Here is an 18,519-nt window from a genome sequence, read left to right as displayed (position 1 = left end):
TGGTCACATCCATGGACTGTATATGGTCAAGACTACGGATTTGAGATCAGGTGTACTTGGCATGTTCTCATTAAAAACTTTTGTATATAATCACTTTATAGTTTAACTGATGGTAAAATGATCTGCTGTTTTTCTGTGTGAGCATTTTTAGATTAGAGTTCATTTAATTTGAATGGGCCACAACTTCAACTTTAACAAAGAGTTGTCTAGTAGCTCTCGCAGTAGGTTTGGATGCACTAATGGATCTCTTTAGACACTTATAGGCATCTAAATAACACTGACACATTATACTAAAATAGTTATAGCGAACATGTTAGCAGTTTTCTATTGACACATTCAGCAAACAACATTAGCATGAACATTCATTTAGAAAAGGGTTCATGTCCACCTAAAGTATACAAATCCAATATTCACTCTCCAGTTAGCGATGCATGGACTGCTCCTTGTGTGTGTTGCAATATTGAAGTACTGAAGTGTTATTATACATATTGTTATATTATGAGTTGTTTTATATTTTGCCGGTCTTCTATATTTGTTGTTTACATTATTTAGGCTAGAGTTAAAGGTTATTAATCCAAACCAAAACAATATGTGGGCACTGAATAACAGTGTGTGTATTGGCATTACACAGAAATGGTCTTTAGCCTGGACTCCTGTCGTCTGTGCGTATGTGTGCTGAGAGAGAGAACATCAGAAGAGGCGACTTACGCTGTGATGGAAATGTTAGTGGCTGACATGGGGCTGACCTCCTTTACCTCCTTGGCCTTCTGGAGTGCAAGCTTCTTATTGATGGCCTCCTCTTGCTCTTCTTCATCCTGAACAGCATGTGGAAAAACACACACACATGCAAACACACATACACACATACATACAAAAAACATATATAAAAACACACACACACACATATGGATCCGTCCCTGCCAGTAATGTTGTGCTGTCATTCTTTCTGCTTGGGTGAGTTTACAGTAACATATTGTATTGATGACTCTACTTTCATTCTATTTTTCTTTCTAAACACGACAACGGTACATTTCCCTTCTGCAGCCTGTGTGTTACTGGAACGGAGGAGGAAGTTAAACACAAAGTACCACAGACAGCAGTGTGTTGTTGCTTTGACAGAAAGACTCAAATGATGCACGTGTGTTTCATTTTGTTGCAAAAATGCCGTTTTGAAAAAGGATTGATCGGATTGGATGCAGTTTCATTTTGACAGGAAGTGAAATATTCTTGTGTCCCTTTTGGCTTCTGTGTAGAGTTTTGACCCAATCAGCCAAATTCCACAACAAGTGTGTAAGCAATGGGCAAAAGCAGCTCGGTACAGTACTTCACTGAAGGATGCGGTGGTAAGACGGCCCTCCTGTAATCAGCTGTAGAGCCAGAGCGTCTCAAGCTATAACTGAATATTGCACCTTAGTGAGCTCCTGGGCATTGGCGAGGTTATCAACAGCGATGGCCAAGAATACGTTGAGAAGCGTGTCTGGTTATTTGTGGTGTAAGGAAAAGATCAGATCGATAAAGACAGAATGAACTTTTACAATGGCAGCTTCGAATCAGTGATACTTCCTGTCATGGAGCGACACGCTGCCAGTCAACCACAGAGGTAAGAGGCGTAGCAGGATACAGTTCCCAAAGAGAGTGAGGACGATGAAGTAAACTGAGGAGAACATCCCCCGGCGAACGCCCCCCTGCGACTTGATCCCGTGGTACATGACTGCATTCCAGTCCTCCCCAGTGAGGATCTGCAGGAGACGGTCTCTGAGTCAGTTCAGTGGTTCAGTACGAGCAGAGCAGGCAGACAGCATGATGGAGTTGACCTTTACCTGGAACACGGTGAGGATCGCTGCTGGGAATGTGTCGAAGTTGGTTGTCGGCGTTTCATCTTCAAAATTAAATCTGCAGGGAGGAATGTAATCAAGCTTTAAAGGCACAACACAGTCACAGTCGCTCCTCCACCTCCTGGAAGATGGAGGAGCTCATCGTCTGCAGCACAATATATCTGCGTCTGTCGTCTGTGTGCCCTCACGGCTGGTCTCTGAGTGTTTCTTCTTCTTAAATAGGTGAGCTGTGCTATTGCTGACAGATTAATAATCATTGATTAACATAAAGGTGCAGAAGGTAATGGCCTGCTGCAGCATTGGGGAGAACAGATGTTGAGAGAAGGATGACCTGGCACAGAACATGACCTCTTTCCTATCTAACAGTGGTGTTCAAAGGCCTACTTAAACAAACGGTAGAACTTATGAGCAGCAGCAGGAGAATCAAATGACTCACTGGCCACCAAACAGCTGCATGCCCAGCAGAGCGAAGACCACGATGAAGAGGAAGAGGAGGAACAGCAGGCTGATGATCGACTTCATGGAGTTTAGAAGGGATACGACCAGGTTCCTCAAAGAGTTCCAGTACCTACGCACACAGACATGTGAAGGTATGCAGCGATATTCTGGCATAACGAGTGTCCCGCACAGGTAGACAGTCGTGAAGACTCACTTTGTGACTTTGAAGATCCTGAGCAGCCTCAGAGCCCGCAGGACACTGATCCCAAATGAGGCCCCGGGTTTGATGGCAGCCCAAATCACCTCAAAAATACTGCCAATGATCACCTGCAAACACAGCTCTCATTTCCAAACGCTCCAAATATTGTACTGCTCTGGCCATAAACAGGCATTCTTTCTAAAACCTTTAAATGACTCTACAGGATGACTCACCCCAAAGTCAAAACAGTTGAATGATGAGTGGAAGTAGTTCTGGGGTCCGAGGCCGTACATTTTCATGGACATCTCTGCCAGAAACAGGCCCAGGAACACAAACTCTGCTAGGTCTGTGCAGGGACAATCAGGACACACACAGGTCAATGAGGGCCTCCTGCTCATCTCCACCATGCAACAGAGCCCCACTGCTGCCTGCTCAGCTGTGCCCTCAGCAAATAACACAGAGAAAGATCCGATTGTTAGAGAGCACAATGCTGAGCACTGAGGTGCATGTGGTGAACTGTACAATACTACTTGTATGATCTATGTTTGCACATCTGTCTCTGCTGTCCCTGTCTGGAGCAGGACACCAACGTGTTCTATAAGCCTGAGCAGACTGGGAAACAAACAGGAAGTAGAGAAAGCAGCTTCACTCAATATAGTATGCCGGCAAGGCTCCGTTACAGTGACTTGAAGTATTTAGTTATAGTTAGGACATCTAACCCCCCCCCCCCCCCCCATTCAAATGAATGTATTCAAAGTATCATAATATTGGTCAGATAAATAGTGGCATGTAGGAATATTGGGTTGCACGACACTTATTGACGATGAATAAGCTGCTGGAACTCACAGAGTGCGAAGGTGAGCCACGCAGGCTGGTCATAGTGTACGATGGCCACACACAGCGTGTTGAGGCCAACCAGACACAGCACCGTCCAGTAGAAGCTCTGGGACTTGACCAGACGGCGGATGGTGAAGCGCATCCTCTTCTCTTTCCTCCTGAAGTAAGACGAGCTCTCGTTCTTGCTCTTCAAGCTGCCGCGGGCAAACGGCGAGCCTGGGGGGGCAGTGGGAGCAAAAACATACGCTGTGCAATAAAGTTACCAAGTCTTGAACTACGGTGGTCTCACAACATCAAGAGGGTGGACTAACTGCAGAGCATGTGCTCCATACATACATCCAGCCTGTACGTTAGAGAGGTGAGCTCCACTGAGACTAACAATGACGTGAAAATATAAAATAACTTTTCCATATTCTCATGAGCTTTACCTGCCAAGTAGCAAAGTGAAGCTGTTTCGAGCACAGTGTCTCTACCTCGTCCCTTCAGCCTGCACGACATCAGACCTTCTGTAACTTGATAATCTACATTAACATGAAGATCCTTATTCATTCTGTTGGGCAGGTCCTGCACTAATGCACTGAAGACACATCTGAGGGGTCAGGAAGAGAGAGAACTGTTGGTGTTCTTTCGGGACTGCTGGACAATGAGATCTCTTCAGGCTCTCTAAAAACATCTCAACACAACGAGGAGGAAGATCTCACTCAGCACTCATGCTGTTTCATCAACACAGTGAAGTGTTTGGAGAATCCTCAGATGAAGTTGATAGAAAACTCTGAATGTGTTGTCTTCAGATATTCCTAATGTTGCCTATGCAGCTCTTTGTGCTAAGCTACCTTAACTCAACTCAAAGGTGTACGCTATGCGAGTCGGTGTTGTACCAGGGACAACCTGTCCCACAGAGCAACACGTCCACCGAGCTGCCTGCGCTGTGAACTCGCTCTTTGACTTTTCGTCAAGACGTTTGGGAGGTTGTGTCTCAGGCGTCGTCCTCACCAATAGAGGAGATGTCAGTGAAGTGGTCCTCGCCTTCCTCTGCATTGATCAGCTCATTCTTACTCTTCTTGGCCCTTTTCAGCACTGTGAACACAGAAGAAATCAATCACACAGTCATAAGGCAGCGTTCTGATTCAACTCCTTTCATGAAGTTCAATCTTCCTCTTTTATTCTGCATGTAGGGAATCTGTAATAACTTGTTTCCCACTGTGGCAGTCAAGGTCCACATATGACCAGTTCACCTTATTCGTTATCCGTTCATCCGGTCTGTGAGACGCCGTCATTCAACCTGCACATATACAAACCTGTTGTTTATTTTATTGTAACAATATTCATGTTGAATTATATGCCGACTAATGAAGCGCCAGTGAGGTAAAGTCATAAAAGGGAAGGTTTTCAAAATAAAGCAAAGGTCGAATGAGTACGACTGCATCTCTGTATCATGTGATGTAGTTATACTGTATGTATTATATGGACCATAAAACAACAAGGAGCCTGCTGTTCATATTCTCACAGGGACATATGTTAACGTATAGATGGAGCTCTTTATTCCTATAACTACGGCTGCAACGATTTTTGGACTTTACATTTTGGACTGATGGTCAACAAATCAACTGAATATGTCAACTCGGGCTCTGAACTGTAATAGACATTTGATACTGCTGACTTTTTTTGGTTTGTTATGAGTTGCAATCATACATATATTGTCGTGGTGCAGCAAACAGAGACCTCCAATGCAGCTTACGTATGTGTACCACAATCACTGAGGCTTCTGATTGGACGCAGTGTGGCCTGCTCAAGAGGAGAATGCACACACACGCACACACACACACACACACACACACACACACACACACACGGGGAATGCCAGTGGAAATGATCTGTATCAGACACATACTGCTGACTCAGTAGAAGCTGCTGAAAGGTCAACAGTTACCCAAACAGACATGGAGTTTAAACTGTCATTTAAAAATACTTCAAACATTGGAGCTTTTTAATGGTTATACATTATCACCACACCACTCCCCCTACCACCCTGTGTGACTCCCCCTATCACCCTGTGTGACTCCCCCTATCACTCTGTGTGACTCCCTCTATCACCCTGTGTGACTCCCTCTATCACCCTGTGTGACTCCCTCTATCACCCTGTGTGACTCCCTCTATCACCCTGTGTGACTCCCCCTATCACCCTGTGTGACTCCCCCTACCACCCTGTGTGACTCCCTCTATCACCCTGTGTGACTCCCTCTATCACCCTGTGTGACTCCCTCTATCACCCTGTGTGACTCCCTCTATCACCCTGTGTGACTCCCTCTATCACCCTGTGTGACTCCCCCTACCACCCTGTGTGACTCCCCCTATCACCCTGTGTGACTCCCCCTATCACTCTGTGTGACTCCCTCTATCACCCTGTGTGACTCCCTCTATCACCCTGTGTGACTCCCTCTATCACCCTGTGTGACTCCCTCTATCACCCTGTGTGACTCCCCCTACCACCCTGTGTGACTCCCCCTACCACCCTGTGTGACTCCCTCTATCACCCTGTGTGACTCCCTCTATCACCCTGTGTGACTCCCTCTATCACTCTGTGTGACTCCCTCTATCACCCTGTGTGACTCCCTCTATCACCCTGTGTGACTCCCCCTATCACCCTGTGTGACTCCCTCTATCACCCTGTGTGACTCCCCCTATCACCCTGTGTGACTCCCCCTATCACTCTGTGTGACTCCCCCTATCACCCTGTGTGACTCCCTCTATCACCCTGTGTGACTCCCCCTATCACTCTGTGTGACTCCCCCTATCACCCTGTGTGACTCCCTCTATCACCCTGTGTGACTCCCTCTATCACCCTGTGTGACTCCCTCTATCACCCTGTGTGACTCCCTCTATCACCCTGTGTGACTCCCTCTATCACCCTGTGTGACTCCCTCTATCACCCTGTGTGACTCCCCCTATCACCCTGTGTGACTCCCTCTATCACCCTGTGTGACTCCCCCTACCACCCTGTGTGACTCCCTCTATCACCCTGTGTGACTCCCTCTATCACCCTGTGTGACTCCCCCTATCACCCTGTGTGACTCCCCCTACCACCCTGTGTGACTCCCTCTATCACCCTGTGTGACTCCCTCTATCACCCTGTGTGACTCCCTCTATCACCCTGTGTGACTCCCTCTACCACCCTGTGTGACTCCCTCTATTGTAGGAGAAAATCTGCATTATAACTGAACTGAACTTGACTTGAACTAAAAACAAGTTACGTAACGTGTTATTGTGAATTCGAAGGAGATATCGGGAAATTGTTCTGTCTCTGTTAGCTTTCGGGAAATGCCTCCCTCAGACAGATAGTGTGATTAATCTCTCAAAAGGACGAAAACAACACCATACATAGAGTTGTTCTCTGTAAAAACGAAATGGAACCCTCCCAGATTAGAAGCCCAGATGTGTCCTGTTTGAATTGAACAGACAGGTTTGATTGATGAACCACAGCTGAAAAAGGCGTGTGTTAGGTTTATAAAAGAGTTGGTCAGACAGTTAGATTTGGAATCTGTCTCCATATGCCACCTCGCATGTTCGACTGTGCATTAAACGATTCCCGCTGGATTGCAAACTCCGATTCGTCCTGACTCCATCCTCATTTCACGCTTCTACATAATTGGCGCCTCAACGTGGTTCGGGTCGAGACCTTCGACATCTCCTCTACGCCAGCCAACCGACAATCACGCTTCAGGCGCCGACAGGTGAGATCTTCATATCTCACCATAGTATATTTCTGTACAGCGTGATTCTCGCTTGAGTGATAGAGAGGGAGTGTTTGGGGTCCCCTCGACAGGATCCGCGCTGTTTAGCGGGAGGAGGAGAGAGGCGGATTGGTGTGTGCTGGAAAAATGCAAAAAAGATGTTGATATGATTCAATTTGATCTCCAGCTGTAAAAAGAGAGCTCTCTCGTGTGCAGGCGTACGCAGCATTCTGTTGGCGTGACGCCTGGTTGTGGCCAAGATAAACTCAAATGCGGAGTGCTCCGTGATCTCTCAAGCTCAAGAGACTTTTTGTACGCTGATGACAAAGCGACTGGGTGCTATTGATAAAGCAATTTCTGCAAATAAGTGTAAGGAGCTCCATTGTGAGTTCCAGTGTGAGATACGTAGGTCTTGAAAAAAAAATCCTTTCTCGAGAGGGAAGAAACGAAAAGACTGGCTTAGATTTAAATAATAATCCTATAATGTGGGTCTGTCACGAGTGAGCGCTGTTTAAGGCAGGACACTGCGCTGACGAGACTCAGAAATTTTGTGCAGAAATCTAAATGAGCAGGAAAAGTAATATCTAACTAGACAATAAGATTAATAGTACGGTTTGAAAAGGTGTGCACACGACTGTAACTTATTGACATTACTGATAAAGTAATACTATAAAGGAGTGATTCATAGACGAATAAAGGGAAGAGACAATACTCCCTGTTAAACCCCCAAGAAGGATAAAACAATATGAGCCTCTGGTGAAATAAAGAGGACATTTGTAAACTGTGAAACAGCCCAACAATAAGAATCTCTCCTTAACAAAGCCTTGAGTACAAGCAATACTGTTAAAAAACTCCCACATAGTCAAAGTCTGACATTAGAAAGAGAAATAAAAATACCTGGACAAAAAACGGACTGACAGACTGGGACCGCTGACTTTTGATGTGATAAACACCTGGGTGGCTTTGCATGTATATGAAATATTGGCTTTGTATGTTTTTTGGCATGCTCTCCCAGTGATAACGCTTTTGCAAATGTTCAATCGAGCCTCTGTGAAACCCCTCATAAGAAATATACATCATTGTATAAGTGCGTATAGCAAATAAGTGAGTTGTGATTTTGGCAGTTTCTTTGTGAGTTTATTAATTTGTTCTAGTACAAAGAGAATCTTGGCAGTACACAAGCGTCTAAACATTGTAGTTAAAATTGTCACTTAAAGCGTATAAAGTTTATAGTATTAGTGTCATAGTGTTGTGTAGTTGTATAGATTAAGGCTATTCCTCTCTATTCTTCCTTTTTTCTCTCTGTGTCGAAAATAGCCCTCCCTTTCTCGCTCCGTTTGCTGTGTCTTGGCAGGACTGCCAAACAGTTTGGCTCCGTAGTGATAGCCTTGGCCGAACGCCCAGAAATTGTTGAGTGAGAGCCTTGGCCAAACGCCCAGAAATAGTTGAGTGACACAGGCTGCGGCTGCACAAGAGGAGAAGTAACGGCATGATACAAACATTGGTCAGAGTAGGTGTCTAAATAACCTAAAGTAAAGAATCTTAATATTCTACAGTATCGAACAATAATATTTCAAGTTAATAAAAGCAATCTTATTATTTGTCACAATAAACATTACAAGTGTAACCGGTATAAAGGTATCAGTAGCATAATCATTTAAACCAGAACTAGTTTTGACTTCTTGATTTTAAATTTTGCGAGGTTGTGAGTTTAAATAAAATAAACTAAACATGAGTGTGACACCAGTAGCTCTCGTGGCGATCAAAAACTTAGAGCATGCAAAGGATGTCCAGAGACTTTCAGAGAAATGGGCAAAACGCACTAAAGGACTCGATCCATCTTGGCCTAAAGAGGGCACATTTGATGTGGGTTTGTGTGAGGATATGGAACTGAGAATCAAGGATTACAAACCAAAAGATAAAAGCAAGAAACGTTTGACGAAAAGAGAACTAGAACTAGAAACAATTAAATTGTTTAAAGTTGAAGGTCATCGCTACAGGAAAAATGTAAGAGACGGGTTCGTTGAACTGAAAGAAAGAAAAGCAAAAGCAGGTCAAAAGGAACAGCTGCAGGACTTTTCGAAAACTGCAGGAATCTATCCATCAATTGCAGGAACTGTTAACATTAAAGGAGACTTCGAAGTTGAAAACAACAACAGATCTTTAATGACGCACCAAACTCCCCCACAGGATGACCCGAGCAGGTCAACCAGCCCAAGACTCGATGCGACCCCAGCATCACAAATAGGAGATAAACCCCCAAAATACTGCAGCACTGGCCGAAAACAAAGAGAAGCGAAAGGATCAGAAATACTAGATTGCTATGCAGAACGAAATGAGACCGTAGGGAGAGACAGAGGAGAGTCTTACTGGCTGGGTATGGAACAACATGTAAGAGGAAGAGAGAGAGACTCGAGAGGCGATGTAATTCGGACCGTAATTCAAGAAATGGAGGAGGACGCAGAGCACTGTCGCAAACAGGCAAACGCCACGATTGGAGAACTAGAGAGAGAGATAGACAAAAGCCACAGGCTGATATGCGGGGAACAGGGGGAAGAAGAAGGAGTGGAAGGAGCGTTAAGAGGACAACCAGGGTTAAACAAAAGGGGAGGGGTAACAAAGGACAGACCTTATGATCTGAGATACAGACCTGGCATACACCCACCAGACAGGTATGGGCAATGGCCAATTTTGATAAGAGGATCTCAGGGGCATTATACACCTTGGCAGACACTCGACCTTGCAGGACTGATTTCCAGGCTGCCTGACATTCATGAGGGGGCTGGTAAGTGGATCAAGGCTTTTGAGGAGGAAACAGTCGGTAAAATGTTAGCCTTGGGAGACATTAAGGCAGTGTGGGCACAAAGTCTTGGAGTATCCACGATGGAGAATATTTTGCGCAATAGCGGAAATACTTGGATGGCCAATCCGATGGCAGATGGAACTGAGCTCAATGCATACAGAGCTGAGTTATGGATGGCCCTGAGGGGGGAATACCCTACCAAAATAGATCCCAAATCATTAAAGGGGGAACCTCTGGCAGAGACTGAGAATGCAGCTGGATATATTAACAAACAGCTGAAGAGATGGAAGCAGGAGACAGAGGAAGAGGCTGAGAGCAGCCCCGTCCTAATGACTTTGTTCAGGAATGCAGTTATTGAAGCCCTGCCAACTCCGGTGCAGAGCAGACTGGAGGATGTGGTGGGACTGACTTCAATGCCTCACAGACAATTCCGTGACCACGTGGTACACGCGATTGAAAAATACAGGAAGGATGAGGAGAAAACTAAAGAACAAGAGAGGAATTTGCAGCGAAAGTTAACACAGCTGCAACTCACTGACTTGCAAAATAAAAGTAAAATAAAGACGCAAGCTCCAATGGTAAATGACACTACTAACCATGCAATGCCAACTGCACCTGAGGCACAACCATCACCTGTGCAGCCACCCGCTGTTGTCAATGTTTATTCACAACAGCCAAATCCACAACAACGAAATGGAGCAATGAGACCTCCGTTCACTCGCCCTCGCTGGGAAGGTCAAAGAGGACCACCTTCTTTCCAGAATGGACAACGACGTCCGCCACAGAGGGAGTGCTGGGGGTGTGGAGACACAGGCCATTTCCGAGCCAACTGTCCGAGACCACAGCCAGGCACAGAGTGGAGAGAGGGGGGTCGCGGGTCTCAGTCCATGCAACGTGGAGGTAGAGGTCCTGTCAATCCATGGGCAGGTCCGAAATATGGTTACTAGGGGTGCCCAGAGAATCCTAACGGGGAGGGTCAGCATCCAATTATCACCATAGGAGCTGATAAAGAACCCATGCTACAGGTTCAATTAGAAGGCAAGCCAACACCGATGATGGTTGACACTGGAGCTACTTATACATGTGTAAGTCCAGAATATGCCACACACCTCCCCTTGTCAGGCAAATTTGTTAAAACAGTAGGATTCTCGGGAATGACACAAATGATTCCAATAACAGCTCCAGTGAGATTAACAACTGAAGGTGGTGAAACTAAAATTCCAATTTTAGTATCTGATCAAACTCCAATCAACTTGTTAGGAAGGGATGCACTGTGTAAATTACAAATAAAAGTCTGGTGTTCACCTGATGGAGTATTTGTTGATAGATCCGGATTGGATTTTCAAATGTACACACAATCTGAATGTGCAAAAGTTTATTGGCTAGGTGATGTTATGGAACCTATAACAAAGGTATTCAGCCAATGGGAAAAACTAATTCGAGCCCAAATCCCAGAAGCAAAGCAACCATTATCTGACTATCATTGCACAATGTTCTATGATGCATCATGCAGTTCGGTATTTGAGAAGAAATGGGATGAGAAAACGAAAAATGTGACTGTTGAGTTGGTAACACAGGATATTGTAGTAGGCCAACAGGGAGCAGCACTGAGCGTGCAACCAAATTCATTCATTTCAGAGTGGTACGCTGTACCAGAGTCGGTTCCACATATCACCCTATTGGTGAATGAACCGTTTGAATCAAAAGACCTCGGTCCAATGATGCATGTTGCTACACAGATTGAGTGGCAAGAAACAGACAACCCACTCATTTTTTCATCACAAGATAAAAAGATGATCAAAATCCTTTGTGGAACATCAATGATGGCAAAACCGCAGGTAGTAACGATACCAACGCGAAAAATACTAAAAACAGCAACTAAAAGTGAAGAAAGCAGAAACACTTTTATGGAAGACATGTTGACGCACGTGCCAGATCAAGTGTGGTCAAAACATGACAGTGATGTAGGGTTGGTAAAGTCTGCCAATCCTGTAAAAATTGAATTAAAACCAAACGTGAAACTGCCGTATCGCCCACAATATCCTTTAAAGCCTGAAGCTGAAGAAGGGATAAGTAAGACAATTGAAGGTCTGATAAACGCAGGAGTGTTGGTTGAGACATACAGCAACTGCAACACTCCCATACTACCAGTGCCAAAAAACGACAAATCAAAATATCGACTTGTGCATGACTTGCGAGCAGTAAATGATGTAGTACAAGATTGGCCAGCCGAGGTGCCAAATCCACATACACTCCTCACGAATGTGCCACATAATGCTAAATTTTTTACAGTAATTGATTTGTGCTCAGCATTCTTCAGCATTCCATTGGCTGAAGACTCTCGACATCTGTTTGCCTTTACATACAGAGGACGAAAACTCAGTTACACACGTATTCCACAGGGCTTCAAGCATAGCCCTCACGTGTTTAATCAGATTTTGAGACAGGATCTTGAAAATATTGTTATTAATAGCACATTAATACAGTATGTTGATGATTTGTTGATCTGCTCATCTACAATCGATGATTGTCATCGAGACTCAATCAAAGTACTCCAGAGTTTAGCAGAAGGAGGACATAAAGCCTCTCAGACAAAACTACAGTACTGCCAACCGCAAGTGGAGTATCTGGGGAGAATGATCTCCCATGGAGCCATTGCAATGTCACCCTCCCAGCTAGAGGGAGTGAGTAAAGCGCCACGTCCTCGAACAGTGGGCCAGTTAATGACATTTCTAGGAATGACTGGATTTTGTTCCGAGTGGATTGAAAGCTATGCTGAAAAAACTGCTCCACTAAGAGAAATCATGAAGGACGCAGGAACCCAGACGTTAAGAGCTCCGTTACAATGGACAGACAAGTCCTTGGTAGCATTTGAAACAATCAAACAAGAGATGCAGAGAGCTCCGGCTCTTGCAACACCTGATTATGACAAACCATTTCTGCTTTATGTATCTAATCGACAGGACATGTACGTTTCAGCAGTATTGATGCAGGAGACGTGTAGTGGTCGTCCAAAACAACCGATTGCATATTACAGTACAAAACTGGACAATGTAGCACAAGGGTGGCCTCCATGTTATCAAGGGCTGGCAGCAGTGCATTATGCATATGAGAAAGCAGCAACGGTAACGATGGGGTATCCTGTAGTCATACACACACATCACAAAATTACTGAGTTGATAAACCAAGGAAAGTTTGTGGTGACACAAGCAAGGTGTTTGCAGTACATGCCGCTCTTGACATATCCTGATGTGACAATAAAGAAATGTATGACTACAAATCCAGCAAATGTTATTCCATTTGAATTTGAAGGAGAGCCACATGAGTGTGTGGCAGAGACAATGAAGTATACCAAGTTGCGACCTGACCTAGAGTCTACTCCGTTAGTAAACGCAGATGTGACGTACTTTGTGGATGGGTCCTGCTACAGGGACTACTTAGGTAATCATGCCGGATTTGCCGTGATTGAGCAAATAGGCAGTGACTTTGTGACAGTGAAAGCTGAAGGTTGTGATCAGCCATGTTCAGCACAGCTAGCCGAATTAAAAGCATTGACTGAGGCGTGCAGACTCGCTAAAGGCAGAGTCGCAAACATTTACACTGACAGCCAGTATGCACTAGGCGTCACACAACTCTTTGGAGCATTGTGGAAACAGAGAGGTTTCAGAAAAACAGATGGAAGTCCAATACAGCATGAAAAACAGATAATGGACCTGATATCAGCAATGATGGGCCCGACGAGGCTTGCGATCATTAAATGTCAGGCACACCGGAAAGGGAATGATGACATTATAACAGGAAATAATGCTGCAGATGAGGCTGCAAAAGCAGCTTCCAAGTGTAAAGTAGCTATTCTATCACCAGTGGTGTCACTAGAGCCTGTAGTCACGCCCGAAGACATTATCCAGATACAACAAAAAGCAGACCAAAGTGAACATAACATGTGGATGCAAAGGGGGGCAACAATTGATGATAAGGGGTTGTGGAGAACACATCAAGGATTGTTGGTAGCACCTGTTGCATTGTTGACCATTCTCATTTCAGAATCGCACAGTGATGATCACTGTTCGAGGGGGGAAGTCCTGAAAAGATTGAGGAGACAAGGATATTGGTCACCATTTATGCAAGCAATGGTGGATGAAGTGTTGAACCAATGTGAAATCTGTGCCCAAAATAATGTGCGCAAAAGCATAAAAACACCTGTGGGACACATCCCTGTCCCAGAAGGGCCATTTAAACACTTAGTCATAGACTATGTGGACATGATAAAATCAGCATATGGAAAGAGATATATGCTAGTGGTAATTGACCGATTCAGTCGCTGGGTGGAAGCAACTCCATCAAAGAACCTAGGAGCTGACACAGTTATTAAATTTCTGACTAAGGAAGTCATACCACGATTTGGCATACCATCAGAAATAAGCTCAGATAATGGTTCAGCATTTGTGCAGAAAATAGCCAAGGGGATTTTACAACAGTTGAGAATCAAACAGAGATTGGGCGCCGTGTATCATCCACAAAGCCAAGGGTTAGTGGAACGGATTAACGGAACGCTAAAGGCAAAGTTGAATAAGATCTGTGCTAGTACTACGCTAAACTGGGTAGATGCATTGCCACTTGCGCTAATGAGCTATCGCATGCAAACTCACAGAAGCACGCACTTAACGCCGCATGAAATGCTAACAGGCAGACCTATGCCAGCACCTCAACTGAGGGGGCCTTACAAGGGGCCCCCACTTGAGCAACTGCAAATAGAGTTAAAGGACTATATGAAGCAACTAACTGCCATACATAGATCCATCTATTTACAGGAGAAAGGAAAGGAGCCGGGGGCTGACCAGAAACCAGAGAAACCAGTGGTTCCAGGGGACCACGTGTACATTAAAGTCTTCAGACGAAAGTGGCACGAGCCAAGACGAGAAGGTCCCTACAGAGTGGTGCGAGCGACGCCAACAGCTGTCCAAGTCGAGGGAAGTACAACGTGGTATCACCTGAGTCATTGCACGAAAGTCCAAGACAAAAATAAGGACGGTGTAAAGTCAGAAGAAAATGACAAACAAGGTGAGCCTGGAACAAATGTTGAAACTAATCAGCTTTCTGATATGGATGCTGTCGGGAAGCATGGGACAGGAGGCGCTGACGATGGAGAAACCTGCGATGACGTCAAAGAGCATGCAGGACAGCGGCCAAATGATGACTCAGCCATCCTGGAAGAGAGCCAGATACCATGAATCAGTTGAGTACGATGCAACCACATATATTCCATCCCATGTTAGACCGAGACCTATGCCAGCATTGTCATTAAAGCTCAAACCAGCACATCAAGTGTTTAGACAGTTGCATGCTAAAATACGTAGAAAGAGACAACTTCACCCCATGTGGGGATGGGAAGAGGTGATAGAAGACCAAAATGTAACTGCCAAATTGATAAATAAGGAAACAAAAGGTACAACTCCATCTGCTACAATAACCAAAACCAATCCAACAGCTATACCATTGATGAACCCTATCGACAATAATGATAACCATACAGTTACCCCCAAGCCAGTTAAGTCTGAGAGTGAGATAAAGGTAACAACCGTTATCACTACAACCTTAAGAGTTAATTTGAGCAGCGGTACAACCGCCGTTACAACTACTCCAAAACCATGGCCAATCAAAGTTCCAAGCACTCCTGTGCACGTGACAGTGCCAAGTGAGGTTAGCACAAAACCAAGCCATTCATTAGTAACAACAACTGGAAAACAAGTAGACACGATGAACACGACAGTAATTCCTAATGTAGTGGTAACGAACTCGACTATCGTTCCAACGGTAAAGAAAGCCGAAGGAGCTACAAAAATAGGTAAAAACATGAGTTATGATTATGATAATTATGACAGTCATGACCCAGAGGAGGGATGGAACAGAATGGTAGATGATGTAGAAGACTCAGGGAGAAAATTCAAGCCAATGCAGAGAAGTGTTAAAATAACAGAAGATGAAGACTGGGAGCATGCTAATCAGAATGGGTGGTATAGATGGGCATGGTACTCAGTAAAAGAGATGACCTCTATTGAATGCATAATGTGCTCAGAAGCTCCAACAACATTGCCTGTAGTAGTCGCGGAAAAGCATACTTTCAAAGAGTGCGCAAGGACACAACAGCATGAATGCAGAGAGGGAAGATTCATCCCCAGAGAAGGGTTGGCTTCAATCTTCAGACTTCCTATGTGTGGTGTTCAATGTAGAATCTTGTATGGATCCCAAAAGAAGCACAACTATTTAGATCTGTATCCTGAATATCAACTACGAAATGCATGTGCAGAATTTATGATTTCCACAACGCAGAACGAGCCTCCCACTAATTATAAAGTAGATCAATTACAAGAATATGAATGTTTTGCCAGTGGTGGATTTGCGTCAGACAAAAGAAGGGTTGACTTAGGTAATACTACCGTGTACTGTAAAGTAACTTGGGTGGTGTCCTGGTTCCCACAGGCTAATATGACTTATTTGTTCATCAGGAGACCAGTATGGTATGAGAACCCAATACCACTTGACCAAAACTGTGATAACATAACTATGACCATTCCCACTCTTCATTTGTTGAGTGAACAGACAACAGGAATAGCCGACAGCTATTGGATGTGTGGTGAAAATGTTTTACTAAATATTCTGCCACCCAGATGGGTAGGGCTGTGCGCGTTAGTTCGAATGAGATTACCGGTAGTGGTAATATATAACGGGGCAGGGGAAACAATTAAAATGATGGAAGTGCCCGACGAGAAGCGTAGGTATAAGAGACAATCCACGCTGGACCAAAGTATCCAGTTAGACGCTATAGGACAGCCTAAAGGGATTCCAAAGGAATTTAAAGCACAAGATGAGATTAAGGCAGGATTTGAATCTATATTACCCTGGATTACTATCAACAAAAACGTTAACTGGATCAATTATATCTACTACAATCAGCAGAGGTACCTGAATTACAGTAATGAGGCCTTTAAGGGGTTGGGTGAGCAGTTACACCAGACCAGTACAATGGCATGGCAAAACAGACAAGCATTAGATTGGATTCTAGCTGAAAAAGGTGGGGTATGTCAAATGTTTGGGAAACAGTGTTGTACATTCATTCCCAATAACACTGCACCTGATGGGACATTTGCTGTTGCAATGGGGAAAATTCGGGGTTTGAGACAGGAAGTTAAGGACAACGCTGGCAAGGGGGGGTGGTCATGGGATTGGTTAGACCAAATTTTGGGACAATGGGGGTCTGTGTTGGTAAAAGCAGGAATTGGCGCACTAATAGTTTTAATTGTGGCTTTTCTATTGGCATGTTGCATCGTACCCATCCTGAGGAGACAGTGCCAGAGGAGCATGGACAAACAGATGGGTGTCATGGCAAATCTCCAACTGGCTCAGATGATGAACATGATGACGATGGAGCAAGGGACAAAGGCCCAGTTCGCTCAAATGGTGGTTGGACGACCGGACCTGTTTCCGGACCTGTTTCCCATTCCGGATTATCTGGAGGACTCAGAGGACATGGGGGAAACAGGACTTGGGGGCAACTCACCATAAGAACGAGAGCCCGAACTTTGTTGAAAGTACACACGTCCAAGAAACACCACGTCACATGTTTTATCATCTGTTCAAACTGTTTCACTATAAATTTGAATGTATTGTAATCAGATATTTCTATATTCACGTATATTCATAGTCATGATTTATATAATCAGTGCACAAGTATTATAGCATATAGGTTTATCACAGACATTGCATCTAATGAATACTGAAACATTGTTCAATATTTTGCAGAAATTAAATGTGTGATGTATCTGTTAATACATGGTTGTAAGCAAGAACAGATTCACTTCATACCAAAAAGGTGGTCGCTTGGCGGGGAAGGACCATAAGGGAGTTTTTCCTGCAATGCAATCTGTGGGTTTTTTCGCCCTTATATGAAGGTGAATCTGAGCATTGAATGATGTTATTTGAATTATCTTACGAACTCAAATGTTCTGTATTGTATTGTTACTGTATTGGTATATAATCAATCACATATAATTTACAAAAATCACTTGTGTTGTTGCAATGAAGGCAGGGATCAAAATTTTAGGTTTCGCAAAATTGACAAAAGTTATAAAAAGTTAGGATGAGGGTTAAGAAACCCTCAGAGGAGGGATGTGTAGGAGAAAATCTGCATTATAACTGAACTGAACTTGACTTGAACTAAAAACAAGTTACGTAACGTGTTATTGTGAATTCGAAGGAGATATCGGGAAATTGTTCTGTCTCTGTTAGCTTTCGGGAAATGCCTCCCTCAGACAGATAGTGTGATTAATCTCTCAAAAGGACGAAAACAACACCATACATAGAGTTGTTCTCTGTAAAAACGAAATGGAACCCTCCCAGATTAGAAGCCCAGATGTGTCCTGTTTGAATTGAACAGACAGGTTTGATTGATGAACCACAGCTGAAAAAGGCGTGTGTTAGGTTTATAAAAGAGTTGGTCAGACAGTTAGATTTGGAATCTGTCTCCATATGCCACCTCGCATGTTCGACTGTGCATTAAACGATTCCCGCTGGATTGCAAACTCCGATTCGTCCTGACTCCATCCTCATTTCACGCTTCTACATAATCACCCTGTGTGACTCCCTCTATCACCCTGTGTGACTCCCTCTATCACCCTG

General features: G+C 44.3%; 1 protein-coding gene across 1 annotated transcript in view; it reads right to left on the bottom strand.

Moving 5' to 3' along the window:
- cacna1ba (calcium channel, voltage-dependent, N type, alpha 1B subunit, a) overlaps positions 1–18,519 on the bottom strand; it is a 192,766-nt gene that overhangs the window by 94,504 nt on the left and 79,743 nt on the right. The window contains exons 10-18 of the mRNA XM_079270837.1: positions 4,303–4,386; positions 3,319–3,555; positions 2,706–2,818; positions 2,488–2,600; positions 2,272–2,403; positions 1,821–1,893; positions 1,622–1,739; positions 1,410–1,477; positions 709–815 (exon numbers count right to left, since the gene is read on the bottom strand). Of these exons, the coding sequence (XP_079126963.1) occupies positions 709–815; positions 1,410–1,477; positions 1,622–1,739; positions 1,821–1,893; positions 2,272–2,403; positions 2,488–2,600; positions 2,706–2,818; positions 3,319–3,555; positions 4,303–4,386 (1,045 nt within the window). The remainder of the gene's footprint in view (positions 1–708; positions 816–1,409; positions 1,478–1,621; positions 1,740–1,820; positions 1,894–2,271; positions 2,404–2,487; positions 2,601–2,705; positions 2,819–3,318; positions 3,556–4,302; positions 4,387–18,519) is intronic.

This window comes from Melanostigma gelatinosum, assembly GCF_949748355.1.
Source record: "Melanostigma gelatinosum genome assembly, chromosome: 6".
Classification (NCBI taxonomy): domain Eukaryota; kingdom Metazoa; phylum Chordata; class Actinopteri; order Perciformes; family Zoarcidae; genus Melanostigma; species Melanostigma gelatinosum.
The sequence above is the reverse complement of the archived record's forward strand: the minus strand, read 5'-3'. Positions and strand labels throughout refer to the sequence as shown.